Below are 23,034 nucleotides of genomic sequence, written 5' to 3'. Positions count from 1 at the left end.
GGGGGCTTCCCTGGTGGTTCAGACGGTAAAGAATCCGCCTGCAATGTGGGAGGCCTGGGATCGTTCCCTGGGTTGGGAAGATCCCCTGGAGGAGGGCATGGCAACCCATTCCAGTGTTCTTGCCAGGAAAATCCCATAGACAGAGGAGCCTGGCGGGCTACAGTCCATGTGGTTGAAAAGAGTCGGACACGACTGAGCGACTAAGCACAGCACACAGCCCAGAGACGGAGACTCGGACAAAGGGAGGTAGAGACAGAAACAAGAAACAAAGGAGAGAAAAATATGAAAGAGCCAAAACAAGAGAGAGAGAAGATGCAGAGACGAGAAACAGGAGAGTTCAGAAAGAAGAAATAGATGGGAAGGAGGAGGGAGAAGATGGGGGGGTTGGTGAGAAAATGAGAGGGAGGAGGAGAGGGAAGCGCGGAGAAGCCCCGACAGGAAACGGGGGGCTGTCGGGGGCGGGGGGCTCGGGCGAGGACCAGAGAGCAGACGTGATGGGAGCTGGGGAGTCGGTCCTGGGATACGGGGCCTCCCCAATCCCAAACCTAGGTGGTGTGCCCGGCAGGGACACAAGAAACTCCCAAGTCACCCCACCCTAAACCCCATCCCTTTGTCCAAGAAATAATAGTATTCTGAAAGGACAAAGGCCAGTGCAGAAGACAGGGCGGTCTGGGTGCAGCAGACTCCATCTGGCCTGAGGGACAGCACCAGGCTCTTCTCTCATCTGACTCAGGACCCGGGAGAAACCTCTGGGCTCCCCCTTCCACCCAGGGGCGGTGCCCTGTCCCTGGCTGCAAAGCCAGAAAGAGGAAGAGAGATTCCGGGCTGTCCCCTGCCCCCCACAGCCAGCCCAGGCCTCCAGCCCTGCATCAGGGGCGTCTTCCTTCTCCTCTCCTCCGTGACTGCATCCACTGCGCCCAGGAGCGCCTGGTGCACGGCAGATGCTTAATCAGCAAGTGCTCGCTCTGCCTCCAGGCTAAGCCCTCAGGCTCCTGTTAGACCCCTCCAGCCCTGAGCCCCACCATTGCATCTCCAACCCTGGTTCCGCCTGCCAGTGCACCCAGAGGGACCCCCGACCCACAGCCACCTGGATGGATCTCCGGGAAATTATGCTGAGTGAGAAAAACCAGTCCCCAAAGGTGACCCGCTGTATGACTCCATCCATAGAACACTTCTGAAATGGCCAAATTTTTGACATGGAGGACAGAGTGGCGGCTGCCAGGAGCTGGGGAGAAGGCTGGGGGAGGGAAGGTGAAGGTGGTCACAGAAGGACGTGAGAAACCCCTCCGGGGCTGGGACCGTTCAGCCTGCGCTGTGGTGGAGGAGACAGGAACCTCACACAACAGGACTGTACAGGACAGATCCAACTGTACAGAACTTAAAACGAGTGAGTACAGGTAAACCTGGGGAAACCCAAGGGACTTCCCTGACTTCCAGTGGTTAAGACTCCCTCCAAGGCAGGGGGGCGGGTTTGGGGCTTCCCAGGTGGCGCTAGCGGTAAAGAACCCGCCTGCCAACGCAGGAAACAAGAGACGAGGGTTCCATCCCTGGGTCGGGAAGATCCCCTGGAGGAGGGCATGGCGACCCCCTCCAGTATTCTTGCCTGGAGAGTCTCATAGACAGAGGAGCCTGGCAGGCTGCAGTCCATGGGGTCGCAAAGAGTCAGATACAACTGAAGCGACTGAGCACGAACGCAACCACGCAGGGAACTAGAATCCCACATGTCATGCGACGTAGCCTCCCAAAAAACCCAGGGAGATCCAAGAGCAGCAACAGATTGTATCAAGGTCGAAATCTCAGATGTGATGGAGCACAGTTCTGGAAAATGCTGCCATCTGGGCAAAACTGGGCAAAGTGTACAAGGGCGCTTTCTATTCTATAAACTCTCACAACTGCATGTGAATCTCTAACTGTGTCAATGAAGAACTTCAATTAAACCACACACGTTTCCCCACCTCCACTCTCCAGGCCCCCAGTGTCTCCCTATGGACCACCCCAGCAGTTAGTTCCAGCCTCCCGATCTCCACCCTTGCCCTTCCAGCATCTCCCTCCGTATCTCGAAACCCTCCAGGGCCCGGTCCTTGGACGATCCCAGGACCTGCTCCATCCACTCCCCTACCTTCACCTCCAGGTCCGACACACCGCCCACCAGGCCTCGCCTCCCGCCCCTGCCTGAGACGCCTGCACACTCCCCCCTCACCTCCTCCGCGGCCTCGTTGTGCCCCATGTCTCCTCAGGGAGGCCTTCTCTGACCACCTCCTGCCCCTAGACCCACATCACCCCCTCCCTCACCTCTTTCTCCCCCAGGAGGCACTGCATATGCTGCACTAGACTATCGGCTGTTGGGGGCGGGAACGCTCTCTGTCCTCCCCGGTTCCGAGGATATGAAACAGCCTCTGGCTCAGATAGGTGGGGGATGATAAGTACTTGTTGAACGAATGAATGAAAAAGGAGGTGGTTGGCGGAGATCTGGCATCAAAGGAGTTAAGCCCGGCCCGGGGGCTGCGGAAGAACAGGGTAAAGGGCTGGGGTTGCCCACGTGGTGGCTCCTGGAGCAGCCAAGGCCTTCAGGGGAACAGAAGTGGAGACTTAAGGGGAGGAAGAGCCCAGCACAGAGGGGGATGGGCGGGCTGGCCTCCAGGCAGAAGCTCTCTAGGTCTCCCGGAGCAGAAGCCCGGGGTACGAAGAGACAGCAGCCAGGACAATACCGGCAGGCTGGGCCACACTGTCCAGCCCACCCCACCCACACGCTCTCGAGAACAACACACCGGGGTGGGTTGGAGGCTGAGCTCCCTTTCTGGGGCCTCTTGGGGGGCCCGAGGACAAGCCGTAAAGGCTTCCCACCACCTGCCCATTGCCTCTGAAGTAGCTCAAGCCGCCAGTGGGAACGGGGTTGGGAGTGAAGGCAGGGGTCACAGAGGACCTCTGACCGGCACTTTTTTTTTTTAATTGAAGGATAATTACTTTACAATATTGTGATGGTTTTTGCCATCAACACGAACTGGCCATGGGTACACGTGTTTCCTCCCTTTGGAAACCCCTCCCGCCTCCCTCCCCACCCCATCTCTCTCCGTTGGCACAGAGCGCCAGCTCCGGCTTCCTGCATCACACATCAAACTCCCACAGCCGGCTTCACCTCTGGCAATGCACACGTTTCAGTGGTCTTCTCTCAGATCATGCCACCCTCCCCTTCTCCCACTGTGTCCAAAAGTCTGTTCTTTCTGTCAGTGTCTTGTTTGATGTCCCACACACAGGACTGTCAGTACTATCTTTCTAGATTCTATATATATATATATAAATATACGATATTTGTCTTTTTCATACTTCACTCTGTATAATAGGCTCTAGGTTCATCCACCTTATTAGAACTGCCTCAAAAAAGTGTTCCTTTTTATAGCTGAGTAATATTCCACTGAGTACATGTACCACAACTTCCTTATCCATCCGTCGATGGACAGCTAGGTTGCTTCCATGTCCAAGCTATTGTAAACAGTGCTGCCGTGAGCCCTGGGGTACATGTGTCTGTTTCGATTATGGTTTTCTCAGGGTATATGCCCAGTAGGGGGATTGCTGGCTCATGTGGTAGTTTTATTCCTAGTTTTTTAAGGGGTCTCCATACTGTTCTCCAGAGTGGTGGCACCAATTTGCACTCCCACCAACAGTGTAAGACAGTTCTCTTTTCTCCACACCCTCTCCAGCACTTATCGTCTGTAGACTTTTCGATGTTCTCAACATCCCCTCGAGAGCCCTACCTGGAGCTGCCAGTGCTGAGAGCGAGACCCCTGCCCTGGCACGGTAAATGAGGCCCCGTTCCTGAGTCCCTCCAATGACAGCAGTGCCTCTGTCGAGCTGCATGACCTTGGCCAAGTCGCTGAACCTCTCTGTGCCTCATTCTTCTCATCTGCCAACAGGGCAAATAATAGTTTCTACCTCAAAGGGCGTTTTACCCAAATCCCCCCAAAGTGCTTAGAAAACAGTAACTCCTCAATGAATGCTGGAGAATGGCATTATTTATTACTGCCCTCTGAATTTCTTTTTCTTTTCAAATTGGACTATACTTGATTTTCAGTGTTGTCTTTGTTTCTGCTGTACAGCAGAGTGAATCAGTTATACTGTAGCTGTATCCATTTTTTGTTGTTCTTTTATTCTTTTCCCATATAAGTCATTACAGAGAACGGAGTAGAGTTCCTTGTGCTATACAGCAGGTGCTTATTAGTTATCTGTTTTACATACAGCAGGGTGTATATGTCAGTCCCAATCTCCCAATTTATCCCTCCTCACCTTATCCCCTGGTAACCATAGATTTGTTTTCTACACCCATGACTCTACTTCTGTTTTATAAATACATTCATCTGTACCTCACCTGTTTTTTTAGATTCCACACATAAGTGATATAATGATGCGTCTGTCCGTGTCTCACTTATTCACTCAGTATGACAGTTTCCAGGCCCGTCCATCTTGCTGCAAATGTCAGGCCCCTCAATTTTCTTAAACGATGTCATTAGCTTGTGAACAGCCCAAGTGTACAGTTCTACAACACTGCGTTTTTTTCAGTGTTCAATGCATTCAGTTTCAAAACATGAGTATGTAAACTAAACCACAACTGTGGAAGCCGGTTCTGCTTTGATTTTTAATTCCCAGCGACCCTCAGAAACCATCCAGCACGCTTCTCAGCCCCTAACACACGTGACTTATCATCACGCAGGTGACCAGGCTCAGTGGAGATGCCCAGGAATGCCTCCTGGCCAGACAGGGACAGACCTCTGGGGCCACACGGGGCACCGGCCCTGAGACCAGCCCCCTGGCCCACGGCCTCCCGATTCTCCCCAGCAACGGCTGTCACCTGTGTCCTGCCTGCCCACCACCCCTCCTCATGCACACTCCTGGGAGCGGTGCCTGGGGCCTCTGGAGCCAGGTCCAGCCAGCCAGGAGCCGCCAGATACAGGAGGGGACACGACAGAGCTGGGCCACAGTGCTGAGACCCCCGGCCCAGGTCACCAGGGGACGCCTCCCACGCAGGGCTCAGTGAGGTCCATCCCTGCACTGGCCACCTCCCTGCTCTGACTCCTCACTCCATTGAAAAGCCAGGACTCCCCACTCTTCAACCAAGTTTCCCCGGTTACTTATTAGGACTCTCCAAGTAACAGGAACTTCGGCCTTGACATTACAACATGACAAGGTGTGATGGTATCAGCCGGAACAGGCACCTGGATGAATTTACTGCTTAATGAGACGTGGCTTATTTTCCCGGCAGAAAGCTGACCATGAATGGAGCCAAGTTCAAGAACTTCCCAGGCTCCTTAGGTATTAAAGGATCACACTTTCTGCAGATGCCTCAACCCCAGCTACAGGCATCACAGGGGTTCCCACACCAGGAGGGACTCACCCACTCCATCCATCACGTCACCTGCAACCTGCAGTCATGAATGGGAGCTGCTGGTGCTCTGCTGGGGCCTGCTTCGCTCAGGACTGCCGTGCCACCCAGAGCCAAGCTGATGCCACACATCGGGCACCATTCCCTCCCACGGCCCTTTCCTGGCCCCTCTTCCCCTGCTTTCTGCCATGCACAGGAGCCCGAAGCACACACCCCACTCACAATTATCTGCTGTAATGCCCACCTCTGAGTTTACTCTCCAAGGTGAGTGTGAGCTGGGGCAGGGACCAGTGTCATCACTTCTGCGCCCGTTAGTGCTCAGCTCACCACCAATATCACTAACAGCGCCCCCCAGAGTCTCCCGCACACTAAGCACATCTCTGCAGGACCACCTCCCCCACCACCTCCAACTGTGGCCCCGTTTCTGTCCAACAAGGAGCCCCGGGCTCTGAGGACAGGAGGCGTCCTTGGGGCTGCCCAGGCAGCAGACGCAGACTAGACGCACAGCCGGCCTGCCCCTCCAGTCCCCACCGGGAGCCCTCTCGGGCCCACAGCCTTTCTCTTTCCAGCTGAGGAGGGAGGTCCCAGTGAGAGCCCTAGGGAAGCTGGACAGACGCCAAGGCTGGGGAGGGGCTGGGGACAGGGGCAGGGTGCGGGCTTCTGTGTCAGACCAAGGAGAGACAAGGCCCCGGGCTCCACCCCGGGGTCAGGAGGACCCCTCGAGGAGGGAATGGCAACCCACCCACTCCAGTATTCTTGCCTGGACAATCCCATGGACAGAGGAGCCTGGCGGGCTACAGCCCACGGGGTCACACAGAGTCAGACACGACTGAGCGACGGAACACATGGAACAGGTGGATGGACGTGAAGATGAACCGAGCCAGGGCTGGCAGGGGAAGGATCAGGGGACTGGGGAGCCCAGAGGAACGCTGCCTGGGGCAATCTAGATGGCTTCCCAGAGGTGCTGATGCTCAACTTAGCCTTGAACGACAAACAGCACCCAGCAGGGAGCAGGCAGGGTCTTCCAGGCAGGGGGACCAGCATGAGCCAAGACCAGAGACAGTGTCCACCAGGCCCAGGGAGGGCCACGAGGCAGCACTGGGCCCAAGGATGTTCACAGGGGGCAGCCCTGATGGCGGTGCTGTTAGGAGACGGGGCACTGTGTCCTGCCAACCACGGAGAAGTTGGGGTGCTCCCACGTGGGCCTCATCAGTAGGCCCTGCCCCAAATAAACACTCCTCTTTGTGGAAAGGAACTTCCTCCCCGCTCAAATGGGAAACAAAAATGTAACACTTAAAAAAAAAAATCTGATTCCCAAAGCAGCCGGCCAGGAGCTCTCTGTCCCTCCCTGGCACCCTTGCCACCAAATATCTGGACTCAAACAAGATCCGTTAACGTGTGAGTGCTGAGGAGCTCGGGGACAACGAGCCTGCTGGGGGCACTAACCCAGCCCCCCTCGCCTCCATTGCTGTGTTAATATCTGCCATCTGCTTTTTTCCCCCCCCACCCCGCAATGGACGACGGGGCAGAGGAGGAGAGGCCGCTCCAGGGCCGGGAGAAGGCGCCAGGGGATCTCCTCTACCTTCTTTGTGCGGCCCCGAGATAAAGGCCCAGCCAGGCCGGGCCTCCTTCCGGGAATCACCCCTCCAGGGGGACTGGGCACAGCGAGAGGGCGGGGCAGGGGGCCCCTGCCTCCCCGGGCCGGGCGGGGTGGGATGAGCTGGGGGCGGGGTGGGGGGAACGGCGGGGGGTGGGGCAGCGCCAAGCCTGGCACCGAGGCCGCTTGCAGGCGGGCCTGGCAGGACAGCTCCGCCCACAGCCTCCACCACCTCCAGAGAAGCCCAGGAGGCGGCCCCGGGCCGCTGGGCAGATGTGGGCTCTGTCCGGCCCAGCTCTCCACTGCCTGGGGACCACCCCCAGAGGGACACAGGGGGAAGGGGGCCTCCAAGGGCCATGAACGCCTTCAGAGCATCCACTGATTAACGTTTATTAAACACCTACTAGGCGCTCGACCCAGTAGGAAACTCAAGTGCCCACAGGCAGGTAAGGACAAAGGGTGACGTGGGCTAGTTGGTGGCTCATCGGGGATGCTGCTCGCGGGCCCAGACCTCTGCTTTTTCTTTTTTATATTTTTATTTATATTTTATTTGGCTGCACCAGGTCTCAGTCATGGCACGTGGGATCTAGTTCCCTGACGAGCGATCAAACCTGGGCACCCCTGCATTGGGGGTGCAGAATCTTAGCCACCAGACCACCAGGGAAGTCCCCCTTCGGTTTTCTTAAGAGAAGCCAGAGGTCTACATTCTTATGTAAAATTTCCTTTTTTAGATGCTGGCAGCCAATTCAAATTTAACATGTACATATACCAAGCTGGCCAAAGAACACATGTTGGTGAGGCAGACTGGGGGCCTAGGGACCTCCAGTTTGCAACCTCCACCATCTAGGCTGTGGTTCCTGCACCTGGGAAGATCACAGAGAGAAGGGAGAGACCCTGAACAAGGTCAAAGCTGGGTCATATCTTGTCTCTGCTGCCTACGCTGTCTGACCCTGGGCAAGTGAACAGCCCTCTCTGAGCCTCAGGTCCCTTTCTCAGACGATACCCTTTACCTCTGGGGCTGTTACGGGAAGTTGAGACAAGGCACAGAAAGTCCTTCATGAAAGTACTCAACACGCTGTGCTGTGCTTAGTCACTCGGTTGTCTGACTCTGTGCGACCCCATGGACTGCAGCCCGCCAGGCTCCTCTGTCCATGGGATTCTCCAGGTGAGAACGCTGGAGTGGGCTGCCATGGCCTCCTCCAGGGGATCTTCCCAACCCAGGGATCCAACCCAGGTGTCCCACATTGCAGGCGGATTCTTTACCATCTGAGCCACCAGGGAAGCCCGGAAGAACTCAATACAACTGCCATGGTCTGGAGCTGGAGTAGACGCCCAGTAAAACTCCAGGTTGCTCATCACGCTGCTGCAGAAAGCTGAGGGCCCCTGCTGGGGCTGGCGCAGAGTGAAGGAAGACGCCACGAGCTTTCCCCTCATCCCTGGTCCCAAATGCCTCTGAAGGGGAGGGGGGCAGGGGACCTCTGGGATGCCGGCCATCAGCCCCAAATCCAGAGCTGGGGAGTGTGCAGGGTGTGACCCAGGGCACAACACATTTTTTCCCCCTCAAATGTTTAACAGTGAGAAAAATCAGTTGCTGACTTTCAGACATTACAAGATTCATATACAACTCCACATGCCCAGCATCCTCCCCCAAATAGGAAAATCTGGCCCTCCTTGATCCCGTTTCTGCAAAAGCTGCTTCTGAAATTCGCTACCTCTATCATTAAGGCATGGGCTCTACAATTCGCCACAGTCTACACCACTCCCTACTGTGTCACACCTGGCGGAACACACCCATTTGTGTTACCAGATCGCCCTGTGGGCAGGTGTGGGGCGAACAGGTGGGTCAGGCAGCTCCACGTCGCGCCCAGGCCACAGTCCACCCCGGCAGCCTGCTCTGTGCCGCGTCAGGACTTGGCCCCAAGTGGTTTCGCTCTTAGCCAGACAGCCTTCCTTGGAAAACGCTATACTGTTATCCATCGGGAAATTAATCAAAATGACACCTCGTGAACAAGATGTTTTGGTTTGGCGGAAAACAAACAGTGGCTGACAACAAATTAGTGAGGCTGCTCCGTGCCTCTGGGTGCGGGCGCTGAGCGGAGGGCCTGGCGTGGCCAGGACACCATGGTGGGCGCTCGGCCATCACCAGGACCTGGACCCGGGGGGCACGGCGACCCCTGCATGCTCTCCACGCCCCCTCCAAGGCCACACGCCTGCAGCCCCGTCTCACTTTCACTCCCACATGTGCCTGAAACGATCTCCAGATGTGAGGGGCCCTGTGTGTGAAGGCAGGGGGGGTCGCCTCCTCAGGCAGGGTCTCTGGGATCATACACATGCCAGGAGACCTGTGCGCCCCCCTGAGAGCCCGTTCTCTCTCCCAATTGGACAAAGGCCCTGAGACCCGGCAAGGCAAGGGTCTCAGGGAGCTCCGGGCACAGCATGCAGGGTTTCCAGGCCAAGGAAATGCAGTCCTAACAGCTGAACTCTGAAGCTTGGAGGGCATGCCTGTGCCCGGCTTGGCTCTTGTGGTCAAGTCTAAACAAGACAGTGCTGACCCCGAATGCCAGCCTGAGCTCAGGGTACAGAATGAGCCCTGGAAACTCCCTAAAGCAGTGCACATCTACCCAGGCACTCCCTGGCTCCGAGCCCTCCCAAGGCCGCCGTTGGACTAGCGCTCGGGCCCCCTGTGTGGCCCGAGCCCCCTGCTTTTGTCCAGGCTGCCCCCCACCTCGTCTCCTACACCCTTCCTGGCTCCCCACACGGGACTCACTGCTGTTCCTCAGGACCCAAGCTCATCCCACCCCAGAGCCTCCGGGCCCGCCATCCCACTGCTGGGAACATCCCTGCTTTTGACTTCAGCCTTCTCTCACTCACCATCCGGGTCTCAGCTTACGTGGCCCTGCCTTAGAGGTCATCCCTCAGAGCGAAATGTCCAGTTACTGAAGTTTCTGAGGATTTGGTCATTGCCTCTATTCTCCCACTGGACATGTGCTTCCTGAAGTAAGAGGTCACGGCTCTCTCCCAAGATAACGAGGGATAGACTCAAGAAGCAGATTCCTATCCTGATGCTCAGCCGTGTAGCCCTGGCTAAGGGACTAAACCTCTCTGTGCCTTGGTTTCCACTAGCACCTCCCTTGTGGGGTCCTGGGGCTGAGAACAGCAGCTGGTCTGTCACCACCACCATGAAACCTGCTCACCCCGGAGGGCCCAGGCAGTCTGTCCTGAACCATTATTTAAAGGCGCAGCTGACTTTGCAGACCCACCAATGCTCAGAACCCTCCGTCTGAGAGTTCTGGACTCTTTTCTTCTTTTTCTTCCCACTGCTTTAGTGGAGGAGGCCCTCTTCATCGCACATCAAATCGAAACCAGTTCTCTCGCAGGCAGACTGTTTCATGATCAAGCCCATGATAACCGACAGGTAAGCGATCTGAGGCCTGCAGAGGCTAAGAGACTCACCCATAGTCACACAGCTAAAAAATGCCATAGCCAAAGAGAGGCGTGATTCTGAGTTAGAGGTTTGCAGCATTGTAAGAATCAACATAAAAGCTCAATGGGAAACTTCCCTGCCGTACAGCATGGAAACACGAACCTCTGTACCATGAAAATAGTCATGTGTGCGTTAGCATGAAAACTGAAGCCTAGAAGTGTGTACATTTTTACGTCTGGGCACAGAGGGCTCAGGGCACCAGGCCAGCCCTCACCCCGGTCTGGGCACTGACCGCACACTTCTCCGGCAGTTCAAGTCGGAGGCCAAAGGCCCAGCCTTCGGGGGGAGCGCGTGACGAGGAGGGACACTCAGCTGGCATCCCCAGGCTGGCCCAGGCCTTGGCCAGCACCGAGTCACACAGGCAGGGGGTGCAGTGTTGGGAGACCCTGGCCCCATGCCCTGCGCCCTCCCTGACCTCCCCACTTTAGCTGCAGAGTGAGGGAGAAAAAAGATGCAGAAAGGAGGCCAGGAGGGCAGGTGGCGCTGGCAGAGTTAGCAGAACTGCAGACCCAGCCTCTCCCCACCCCTCTCTCTCCCCAGGACGCCTGCTCCAGCAGATGGCCGAGCAGGGAGGGGGCAACCCCCCCCCAAAAGGCCCCTGCCCAGCTCCAGGGGGTGAGGGCGGAGGGCCTCCTGCCTGAGCCCCTGAAGGGAGGCCCCCCGCTGATGCCCCTGCCTCCGGGAGGGCCTGGGGGCAGCAATGAGCAGCCCATTTCCTTTGAGGGGGTGGGCTTCCAAAGGAGTTTGGACAGGACTCTCAGCCCAAGAGCCCCTGCCCCGCATCAGCCCCTCACTGCATGGGGCAAGGAGGGTGAGTTGGGGCAGGAAGGCAGAATTTGGAGGGCTCCTCGCTGCTGGGGGGAGAGGGGGGCCGTGTGGCCTCTGAGGGTGAGGGCAGTGGTCAGTGAGGTGTCCACCTCGGCAGGGATGGAGGGGAATCGGCTGGACACAGCGTGAAACCCTGGCTGGGTGGGTTCTTCCAGACAGAAGAAACAGGGACCCACGTGGGGGCTCTTCAAGGACCCCCACCCCAGACCGCAGCTGCAGCGGTCGGAACCGGGCTCAGAGAGACCCAGTAGGACCAGGCGCTGCAGTGCACCAGCTCCGCAGGTTCAAATCGCAGCTCCACCACATCCTGGGTGGGCAAGCGGTTTGACCCTTCGGTGCCTCAGCTTCCTCATCTGATGACTAGCCCTCCCTCACAGGATGGACTGTGAGATCCCTGCAGGTCTGGGCCCCAGGGCGAGCTGCGACGACTCTGTATCTAGAAGAGCCCCTGCAGCTGGCGCCTTGGGTGCAGATGCAACCCTGGAAACCCTTGGGTTTGCACTCGCGTGTGAGCACACTCGCCCGCATCCCCTGGACCACACAAAGCCCTCCTGGGGCCAAGATCAACACACCAGGGTCGCTGAATGACTCACCAGCCCTGGCTGGGACGCGTTTCCTGGAACAAGTCACCACAGGTAGGGCTAGGGGGCCCCCCGAGTCTGGCAGAGATGAGAGGGTGCAGGTCCCAGCGTGTCTGGCCACACCTCGATGGGATCCCGCAGCAGAAGCAGGCAGGGGACCCCATCCCACAGCCCCTCGGGCGTGGGTTCCAACCCCAGCACTGACCTCAGCTGCCTGACCCTCCCCTCCAAGCCTTGCCACTAAAGGAAGACACTGGTGCCAACCACAAAGGGAAGCCCTGTGGGTTACAGAAAAAGACCGTAAGGCACAGAGACCAAGGACCCGTCAGGCCCCATGTTAGGGCACCTGCTGCAGACAGCAGGCAGCCAGGGACCTCTGCCCTCCCTCCTCTGTGGTGCTTCTGAGCCATCAGTGGGCAGAGCACCGTGTGAGTGGGGGGCCCCTGGTGCCCTGCAATAGTCACCATAACTTTAGGGAGAGGAGGACCAAGGAGGCTGCTCCCGACTTCTCTGTCATTGGAAGGCAGAAGAGAACGCATTTGTCTAGAGAGTGCGCAATCCCAGAGGGCTTCTCAGAGGAGGTGACATTAACTTGGTCTCTAAAGGATCAGTAAGAATTCTGAGACCATGAACTCTGATGCCACAATCCAACTGCTACTGGCTTTGGGCCAGTCCCTCACCTGGAGGCAAGCAGGTAAGCAGCACATAGCAGTTTTCCCACCAGTATAAGGGGCACAGTGACCCTTCCTTTGGCATAGGGAGGAATCCAAGGAAGTAGCAGTGTGGGAGGGAGAGGCCTTGGCCAGCTGTGGGCTCGATGCCCCTCCCACTGTGCCCCGCCCTTCTGGCCTGCTGGAGGGTGATTTGTGCCCTGGGAAGGGGAACCCCACCTGAATTCTGGAAATGGCCCTGAGCCTCAGATGCGGAAGGAAGGGCCAGGAGCTGTTTCTAACCAGCATGGGAACTCCAGACAGACCCGTGCTTAGCAAACAGCAGGATTTACTAAACGGTGGATGAGGGGGCGGGCAGCCATGGCACCACCAATCAGGGAACACGGGGGCACCCCAGGGAGGGTCTGCGATGCCCCAGCCGCCCGGCCAGCCCCCCACCAGCCAGCCAGACGCCGCTTCCTGTCTGCAGAAGCCAGCCGTGCCCTTTGAACTCCCGTTTCCGGTGCCCCTCTCCCGGCTCCGGGGTCTGGGAGGGGGCGGGGAGGTGGCGATACTCACGTTCCCGAGCGCTGGGAGCCCCGAGGAGCCCAGCCACTTCCGCAGGGCCTGCGAGAGGGCCCCGTGGTCCCGCTCGGCCTGGAGCACGTGGGCCTCCAGGAAGGAGACGTGTCGTCTGACCATCTTGACAAAGGCCTGTCGGGGGAGCGGAGAAAGTAGATGCCACGGCTGCCTCCCTCGGCCGCCAGCAGCTACTGCCCCCAGCCTCCCTCTGGCCTGACCAACGGGCGCCAGGCTCTGGGAGACCTCAGGCTCGCTGGTGCCTTGCTGGGAGCACCTTCAGAAACCCTGACGGTAACAGTGACGCCCCCTCCGGCCCGGCCAGGCCAAGCCTCCACTCCTGTCCTTTCCCCTTCTCCCCCTAGTGACCCTCTGTTTAGACTATTTTACAGAGGGGAGAAACCAACGGTCAGAGAGGTCGGACCACCTGCCCAAAGTCACACAGCCAGGCAGCAGCAGAGAGGAGACTCAGGCTGCACGGCCTTCTTTATGAAAAATGAAGTTTTCCGAAATCGCTCTCTTTTGGTTTTTTGGTCACACCCATGCAGCTTGCAGGCTCTTGGTTCCCCGACCAGAGATCAAACCTGCGCCCCCGGCAGTGTTAGCGTGTAATCCTAACCCCTGGGCCACCAGGGAATTCCCCGAAATTGCTCGGTTTAATATTTGATGGGTATTGGGGAGTCTCACATTCAGAAACCGCCAAGGGGCAGGCAGATGACAAGCGAGTGAAACAGGCTGAGAACAGGCTGGGTAAGCTGAAATACCAGGTCCCTGGTCCCTGGGGGTCACTCAGCTTGGGGCTCTACTGCAAAACCTCCAACATTGAGAAAAGAGAAGGCTGGGGTCAGACCCGCTGGACTAGACCCAGGGTCTACCACTCACTGGTTGTATGCCTTTTGCCAGGTTACTTCATTTCTGTTACCCCCAATTTTAGTATCTGTGAAGCAGGAATCATAACAGTATCAACCCTGCTCAGCAGTTTAGCGCTCAGGGCATATTAAGAGCTCAATTAATGCCAGATAACATCATTTAAAAAGAAAAAACAGGACATTCAGATTTCATGAAAAATGTCTAGTTTTTAACAATGTTAGCAGTAACTCCAGAGTGTCTAAGACAAGGCTGTGCGGCCCACTTGTTTGGGACTCCTGGCGTGCCTGTGTGCCGGGTGTGTTCACGGGTCACGTGTGCGTGCACTGCTCGTACACCCGCGAAGGCCGCCAAAGGTGGCAACTCCAGGTCCATCTCAGACAAGCCTCCCCTCTGTGGGCCTCTGTGCTCCCAAAGGAAAATGTAGAAGGTTTTCCTGCACCAGGAAGAGGCAGGAGACCCTCTCGGCGCCAGGCCCCATGGGGCAGCCTCCCTTCCACAGACGGAAAGCCCCAGGCCCGCCCGCCCAGCAAGGCCCAGCACCGCTCTGCCCTCTCTCCGTGTGTCCCACCCAGGCCTCCCTCTGGTTCCTCAAAAACTCCAGCCTCACTCTCCTCGGAGCCTTTGCAGCAGCTCCCTCCATGCCCGGGCACCTCTCTCTTCTCCATGGGTGAACCTTGCTTGTCTCCCAGGCCCGGGGTCCGCTGGGCCATCCACAGAGGGGCCATCCCTGACCACCTAGGCTAAGGCGGCCCCACCGCAGAGCTGCCCAGGCCCCTCTTCTTAGCTCTCCTCTCCCTCTCAACTTCCTGTCTGTCGGTTCTGGGGCCATCTCCTTCCAGAGTGAATTCTGGGAGAGCAGGTGCTGAGTCAGTGCTGTTCACAAGGCCACGACCAGGGCCTGCTCAGCTGGATGGCGGAGGCAGGAACGCATGCGCGCGTGAGTGGATGAATGTGCACAGAATGCATGTATGCACGGATGAAGGCGTGCACACGTGAATGAAGGCGTGCACATGTGAATGAAGGCACACACACGTGAATAATGCATGTACACATGAATGAATGCGCACATGCATGAAGGCTGCACACACATGAATAATGCACGTATGTACGAATGCACACACAGGAATGAATGCGTGCATGAGTAAATGAATGAATGACTGCATCCTTAGCAAAAAGACACTGGACGAGCCCAGGATGGCAGCACTGTTGTGTGGCTGCTGCCCTGTGGTTCTGGCAAGGGCAGAGCTGAAAGGCTCTGAATAAGGCACTTCAAGCGTGGGTGTGTGCATGTCTGTGTGTGTGTGTGCTGGGTGGAGGGGGAGACGAGGAGCCCTGGGCCGGGCCGCTTCTCCTGGCCTCACCGGCTGGCACATCTGGCTGTAAAGCCCAGAAGAAGTCCTGCAGCCCCTCCCTGCAGCCGATTCCAATTTTACGCTCCCTGCGTTAATGCCGCTGTGGTGGGGAGTGTGAGGGACGCGGAGGAATGTGCGCTCACGAGGTCTGATCCGCCTCCAAAACGCCTGCCAGGGAGGGCAGGCCGGCCAGGCCGCGGCCAGGGAGAGGCCAAACCTGGCCAGGAAAGCTGACGGGGGCAGTGGGACGACCCTGCCAGGCATCCACACGGAGTGGGGAGGAGAGGGCACAGGAGGAGGCAGCTGGGGACTGTGGCCACCCTTGGGAGCAGAGGTGACTTCCACATGATTGTCTCCACCGTGAAAATAAGCCACTTTTATTATCAGAAGCGAGGGAAGGAAGAAAGGAAGGGAAGGAGGAGGGGGAGGGGTGAGAGAGATGGGACAGTCACATGGTCTAAAACACAGGTGTGAGTTCGGCTGTGCCTGAATCCTTGTGACAAAGGCCCCCGGTTTCAGAGCAGGGCCAGGTCCAGAGCGGGGCCAGCACCCAGCATTGAGGATGGGTCCGGAGCAGACTTCTGTAATCTCAGCTCCGCCACTCCCCAGCTGTGTGACCCTGGGCAAGTCCTGTCACCTCTGTGCCGTAGCCACTCTATAGAACAGGACCAATACCAGGACCTCGCTCTGCTGCGAAGGGTAGGCAAGCTCTTTCATCTAAAGCACTCAGAGTCCCTGGCTCACAGCAGTGGCTCAGTAACTTGGTTTTTTCTGGCCTGAGAGGTCACCCCCCCGGTTCTCAAGCCTCCTGGCCCTCAGTGGGTCACAGTGATATGGGAGCAGAGTGGTCCTAGGCTCCCTGGAGCCCCCAGCTGGCTGGGCAGAGTGATGAGCAGGCACTGGATCCCAGCTCTCAGCCTGTGGGCACCCCCGCAGTGACAGCCTGTCCTCCCCGAGCACCTGCAGGATGCCAGGGGCCAGCCTCACACCCTCACGACGACACACCCCACCTAGAGGAGGAAACTGACTCGAGAGGGGAGTGAGTGACCCGCGTCGCAGACCTAGGACATCCCCGGTGGCCCGGCGGATAAGGCTCTGTGCTCCTAGGGCAGTGGGCACAGCTCTGATCCCGGGTCAGGCCACTAAGATTCCCCATGGCGCAGTCAAAACAAACAAACAAACAAACAAAAACCAGTCTCCAAGGGGCAGATCTGAGCCCCAGGCGGTCCAGTTCTGGAATCCATCTGCCTCAGCACAACGCTGGGTTCTGATCAGGTCCTACGTCTTGTATCGCACATAGCTCAGCAGGAAATACGGAGTCTCCCATTTGCCTTGAAATCCATGACCCTCTTGGACCAAGGTAGTTTTTCTTCTTTTTAACTAGGGCCCAGTTGCAGAGAAATCTCTGTATGCTCTAAGGAAAACAGCAGCCCAGAGGGCTGACAGGAGGCAAATGCCACCGGGCCTCGATGGTAGCAGACTCTAGGTCAGAGTGGGGACTCGGCGGCCTGAAGATTCACACCTCATGGGAGGGGAGAGTTGCTTCTCAGCTCCAGCTGTTCCCAGAGGACAAGGAGGAGTGGCTTGCGGTTGGTCTTCTCATCCCTGGCTGCCCAGGGCAGTCCTGGGCCCTGCTGGCATCTCCTAGGCTCCTGCGGCTCAATTTCTCCAGCCCCGCTCTGATCATCACCCGCCTCGCCCCTGTATCCTGGCCTTCCCAGATCCTTCTGGTCCATCATCTTGCTGCCCAGAGCCCGGAGCCTCCCACCGCCGAGCCTCTACCCCGGCTGTGCCCCCAGCTCCTTCCACTCACCCTCCAGGGCCTGTAGCGTCCACTGCCCATTCCCTACTGCCCTCCAGAGCACGTGCCTCTGAAGTCACCCTTGGTGAATGTGGCAATTAGAGTAATGACCCCACCCAAAGGTCCCCAGCCTCATTCCCAGAGCCTGTGAACATATCACCTTCCATGGCCAAAGGGACTTGGCAGGTGTGAAAAAGATCCTGAGCTAGGGAGACTGTCCTGGTAATCACGGAGGTCCTTCTAAGACGGCATCAGGAGACTCAGAGGAGGACATAGCCTGGAAGATGCTGTGCTGTGGCTCTGAAGTTGGAGGAAGGCGCCACGAGCTGGGAGATGCAAGCTGGCAAAGGCCAGGACGGGAATTCTCCCCCAGAGAGAGCCGACCCTACCGACTCCTGCTGCCACGGTTCAGACTTCTGACCTCTGGAGCTGTAAGATGCTTAATTCATGCTGTTGTAAGCCGCTCCGTTTGTGACAACTTGTCACAGCAGCCCCGGGAAACACAGTGGTCACGCTCTTGCTGTTTCTCCTGGCGGGAACCACAGCCTTGAACTCTGTCTTTCTCACTGTGAGGGCCTGCAGCGGCATCCAGTAGGTCCTCAATAAGCGTCAGAAGACTGAATACTAAGGGAAAATGGGGCTCGAGCGGTGGGGTGGCCCAAAAAGGCTAGAACCAGGGCTGCACATCTTTGCATTTTTCTGTCCTCCTTCAAACGTGTGGAATAAAATCCAAATGAATCAGCTATTCCAAGGGCAAAGTTTTAATTATATTCCTGCCTCCTTCTCTGCTGACAAGAATGTTAATTCTCTGCGAACTCCAGGGCCCACTGCTGGCTCCCTTCCTGGGCAGACTGGAGGGGCTCACGTCTAGTCCAGGCCACCTCCGCTACACTGCAGGCTCTGCCAGCCTTCCGGTCTTCACTGCACAAGGAGCCAGGAGCCTGACCCAAGGGCCCTAGTTTGAGGAAAAGCCTGGGCTCTTGTGGATGTGAACTGAAGCCCCCGCTTCCTGGAATCAGCTGTGTGATCCCTGGGAAGCGGATGACCTCGAGGAAGTCCTGCTCCTCCACTGGGAGACGGCGAGGGGAAGGTGCGGACTCGCAGTGCAGCCAGGAGCCAATGAGACACCACGCACCTTGGCCCGGTGCCCACACAGATAAAAGGCAGGTGAACTAAGTCAGCAGTGAGGCAACAGGGCAGGGTGGGGACTGTGGGGAAATACAGAGCGTGTGCCCTGTCTGAGGGGCAGCTGCACCAGTTCTACCGGAATGCAGCCTAGGGAGTGGAAAGGTTCAGTTTCTCAACCTGGGTCATCTTCATGTGGGTGTTTACTCGTGAGTGTGCTCGGTCGTTTCAGTCATGTCTGGCTTTTTGCAACCCCATGGACACCACCAGGCTCCTCTGTCCATAGGATTCTCCAGGCAAGAGTACTGGAGTGGGTTGCCATGCCCTCTGCCAGGGAATCTTCCCAACCCAGGGACAGAACCTTCGTCTCTCGCATTGCAGGCAGATTCTTTACCACTGAGCCACCGGGGAGGCCTCCATGGGGGTGGATACATGTTAAAATTCACTGAATTGTACACTTATGATACGTACACTTTATGTATTTATACCTTAAAAAGTAAACAGGACAAACTATTTAAAGAAATACAGAGTTCTGAGAACTTCTAAATTTCCAAAAGCCGCCTAGGGATGTCTCTTGCGTTCCAGTCGTTAGGACTCCGCACTTTGACAACCGTGGCTCAGGTTCAATCCCTGGTCTCACAAGCTGTGTGGCAAGGCCAAAAATAAATAAATAACAAAAAGCAGCTTGAAATTTAGGTTTTTATAGAAAGTACCCCAATTTTAAAATGAGATTCCTTATATAAATTCATATTTTTTATATTTTAAAAATACCATGTAGGCCCCTTTTTGCCACCCACCCCCTCCACTGGGTTTAAGGCCTAACACTATCAATGCCAGATCAGCATCTTGGGAGAGAGGACGGAAGAGCCAGAACAAGTCCACAGACTCACAAAGAAAGTTAATTACCCTGTACTCACCTCCAGCTGGTCCACTTTGGCGTAGATGCCACGCATTTCCACCACCTTGGCCTTAAGGAGGGGAATGTTTTCTTCCAGGATCTGTGAGGTGTCGCTCCTGATCTGCAGGGAACAGGACAGCTCGTGAGCCCCTCTGCCCCGGCCCCTGCTTCTGCCTGCTCTGGGGGTGGCCAGGCTCTATAGAGACCTTGCCAGTGGCCGAGACACCGAGTGCTACCCTGCCCAGGGACAGGCTCAGGAATGACCCAAAGTCCCAGGTGGGGACTGATGTCACTGCCCCTGGGGACCCAGACCCAACCAGGTATGATTTACTGAGCTACAAATTAATTGGGCTTCCCTGGTGGCTCAGATAGTAAAGAATCTGCCTGCAATGCAGGAGACTGAGGTTCGATCCATGGGTTGGGAAGATCCCCTGGAGAAGGGAATTAATTGGTTCCTGCAAACATCTAAAACAGCACCAGCTTCAAACTATCTTTATTTTATTAACCACTGAACTGAACCAAATGGAAAGAATCAAAATCTTTCCCCTAAATTAAAGTTGAGCAAAGTCGAGTTTTTGTTCCACTGAAACTAATACTGGAGAGGGTTGCCATTCCCTTTTCCGGGGGATCTTCCTGACCCAGGGGTCAAACTCAGGTCTCCTGCATTACAGGCAGATTCTTTACTGTCTGAGCCACTGGGGAAGCCCTAATGATAATTAATAATAATCATTAACTGCTTCCTACATGTAGCCACTGTGTGAAGTATTTCCTGCACATCACGCATCTCACTTAAGTTTCTTCTGCTTGGAAGGACCCCAAAAGTGACTGTGAAGTTTGGGAAGCTGTATTTCTTGATCACTGAGATTGGACACTTAATTCCTTCAGAGCCAAGAGGACAAGTCTAATCCTTAAGTGTGTGTGTGTGTATGTGTATGTGTGTGTGTTAGAGAGAGATACAATTTCCATGTTACCACAACCTCATCACGCAGAGGCAGTATACATATGACTCTCAGGTGCTAAGGAGCATCCAGATCCCCTGCTGCTGCTGCTGTTAAGTCGCTTCAGTCATGTCCAACTCTGGAGGAAGCCTAATACTGATTCCCAGGCCCATCTAAGTCTGGTCTAGCTTGTGTGGGGTCAGCTGGCAACCCGTTTTTAGCCAAGCTCCACGCCTACACTGGAGCTTCCGCAGGCACCTGCATTTGTCAGCTGGAATAGGCAAAAGTGCTCAATATCTTCCTTTGTTCCCCCAGGCTGAATGTCTAGAGAGAAGTCTCTCCCTCAGCAAGACTAGTTCAGTCCAGTTCAGTCACTCATTCGTGTCTGACTCTTTTCGACCCTATAGACTGCAGCACGCCAGATTTCCCTGTCCATCACCAACTCCCAGAGCTTGCTCAAACTTATGTCCATTGAGTTGGTGATTTCATCCACCCATCTCATCCTCTGTCGTCCCCTTCTCGTCCCGCCTTCAATCTTTCCCAGCATCACGGTCTTTTCAAATGAGTCAGTTCTTTGCATCTGGTGGCCAAAGTACTGGAGTTTCAGCTTCAGCATCAGTCCCTCCAATGAATAGTCAGGACTGATCTCCTTTAGGATGGACTGGTTGGATCTCCTTGCAGTCCAAGGGACTCTCAAGAGTCTTCTCCAACACCACAGTTGAAAAGCATCAATTCTCTGGCACTCAGCTTTCTTTATAGTCCAATTCTCACACCCATACATGACTACTGGAAAAACCATAGCTTTGACTAGACGGACTTTTGTCAGCAAACAAGGCTAACCTCAGGAGAAACTGCTAAGACACAGTGAAGAACAGGAAACTCATGGCAATCAGGAGCACCGGGATCAAAGGCAGGTCTTTTCTGCTGATTTCTAAAGAGGGGAAACACGTGAGCATCAGGAGGGACTGGTCCTAGCAACCCATGGGGTGAAGGGAATGTGGCAGAGACGAGATTCAGGGACCCCTCCCTGCCTTCCTCCGGATCTGTAGGAACTGGAGGGTTGAGGGTCTGTGGGCGGAGCAGGAAGACCCCTGTCCGCAGAGGCCTCTCCACTGGCTGAGAATGAGGGCAGCGGGGAACTGTCCACTCCTGCCCGGAAGGCAGACTGCAGGTCCTTGAGGAGGAAATGGAGGGCGTCTGAAACAACCCCAAGCCTTCCCCTGGGCTCCCCAGTAAGCTGGGAACCAAAAGGCAAAAACCAGGGAGGGCGGGACACCAACACCCAGGAGCATTCATCATGTGAATGATGAACAGCAGGAACTGTTCACTCTTCAACCTCATTGCATAGGTGATGAAACAGAAAAACCACATCATCTGGCCAAGGTCACAAGCTGCAAAGTGGGAGATGGTCGATTCTTTGGGTCTGAGGCCACCTGCTAATACCAGACGTCTGCAGATGTGTTCCAGTGGGCCCATGCAGAGCCAGCCTGTGTCACGCTTAAAGCCCCAGAAGTACAACCAAGCTAGGTGCCAAGATCTAGAGTTGCAGGCATTCGCCTTAGAAACTCAGATTTCTAGCTTCTTGTGAAAAACAGAGGCCCCAGCCACACTGAGCCCATGTTCCACGTGGCAACAATCAGCTGGAGCCAGGTGACAATGGCCTCGTTGGGTTAACCACAGTCCCCACCACTCCCTAAAGTCTCCCCAACATGGTGTCCGTGGCCACACCCTACACCGTTTCATCTTCTAGGGGAGCGGGAGAAAAGGAACACATTTCTTTTCTTACATCCAACTCACTTCACATCATCACGTCACAGACATCTGAGTTCATGCTTGGGCCTACTGCTCAGAAGAACAAAGATGGCAGGGAAGAATCAGTACTATCTGAGCCTCTGCTGGGACGAACCTCCAGCCAGGATTATGGACCTGGGAGCCTGTCATCTCCACTCCCCAGAGCTGGTCTCCGGAGCCCAGAAGTCTGGGCAGCAGATGCAGGGGGTTATCACAGAGCAAACGCGGCTGTCCTGGACGAGGCAGGGCCCAGAAAGGAGAGCCAAATGCACTTGACCTAAGAACACACGCCAATGCCAAATGCAACTGCTGGGCTGAGGCCAACAGGAAGTTTTCTCCGCCTACGTGAGAGAGGGGAGAGTCCGCTCCCCACCAGAAGGTGGGCCCAAGGCCACTGGGGTTTCGGAGGGCCCAGACAAGCTGCCCAAGGCCCCGAGGGCACTGAGCTGAGCAGCCTCACAAATCCAGTTTCTGTGGATAAACTCATCAGTGGCATGACCCTCTGGTGCTTTGAAATTGACGCCGCCTATGACCTCAGTAGCTGCTATTCATGGGTCACTTAAGACATAGTAGGCACCATGCTAAGCAATTATTATTAATTGAGTGCAAATGATACACAGTAAAGAGCCCAGGCCTTAGCCAGCGGCTTGATGAACTGGTACATGTGTTTACATCTGTGGAACCAGACCAATGCATGGAACACCCCTTGCTCTGTAAGACTCCCTCTAGCCTCCTCCCAGTCATGAGCACCCTCCCAAAGCTAACCTCTATCTGACTTCCATCACAGGGAGTGGTTCTGCCTGTTTTTGAACTTCAGATTACGGAGCTCCACACAGAAAGTGCTCCTGTGTCCAGCTTCTTTCTCTCAACAGCATGTCTGTGAGAATCACCTGTGTTGTATATGGCTGGTCATTCTCTTCCACGGCTGTGCATCCCAGTGTATGAATAAACAACAGCTTATTTACTCAATTCTTTTTATTTTTCAGTGATGCCACAAGGCTTGTGGGATCCTAGTTCCCCAACCAGAGATTAAACCCGAGCCCTTGGCAGTGGGAGCACCGGGTGCTAACCTTTGGACTGCCAGGGAATTCCCTATTTACTGGTTCCTACTGCTGACTGGGGCTTCCCTGATGGCTCAGTGGTAAAGAATCTGCCTGCCAATGCGA

At 56.0% G+C, this 23,034-nt stretch overlaps 1 protein-coding gene across 13 annotated transcripts in view; it reads right to left on the bottom strand.

Annotated features, from left to right (window-relative positions):
* The window catches only part of BCAS4 (breast carcinoma amplified sequence 4), a 56,555-nt gene that overhangs the window by 12,453 nt on the left and 21,068 nt on the right, over window positions 1-23,034 (bottom strand). For 11 of the 13 annotated variants that reach the window (XR_009496795.1, XR_009496796.1, XM_059892767.1 and 8 more), the window contains 2 exons: window positions 19,159-19,260; window positions 13,094-13,228 (listed from right to left, as the gene is read on the bottom strand). Coding sequence is in view for 11 of the 13 variants with exons in the window: in XM_059892767.1 (XP_059748750.1) it covers window positions 13,094-13,228; window positions 19,159-19,260 (237 nt within the window). In the remaining 2 variants the exon portion in view is untranslated. Of the gene's footprint in view, window positions 1-13,093; window positions 13,229-19,158; window positions 19,261-21,874; window positions 22,936-23,034 lie in introns of those variants that run through there. The other 2 variants (XM_059892776.1, XM_059892774.1) reach the window with 2 other exon arrangements.

Source organism: Bos taurus, chromosome 13, assembly GCF_002263795.3.
Source record: "Bos taurus isolate L1 Dominette 01449 registration number 42190680 breed Hereford chromosome 13, ARS-UCD2.0, whole genome shotgun sequence".
NCBI classification, from domain to species: Eukaryota; Metazoa; Chordata; class Mammalia; order Artiodactyla; family Bovidae; genus Bos; species Bos taurus.
The sequence above is the reverse complement of the archived record's forward strand: the minus strand, read 5'-3'. Positions and strand labels throughout refer to the sequence as shown.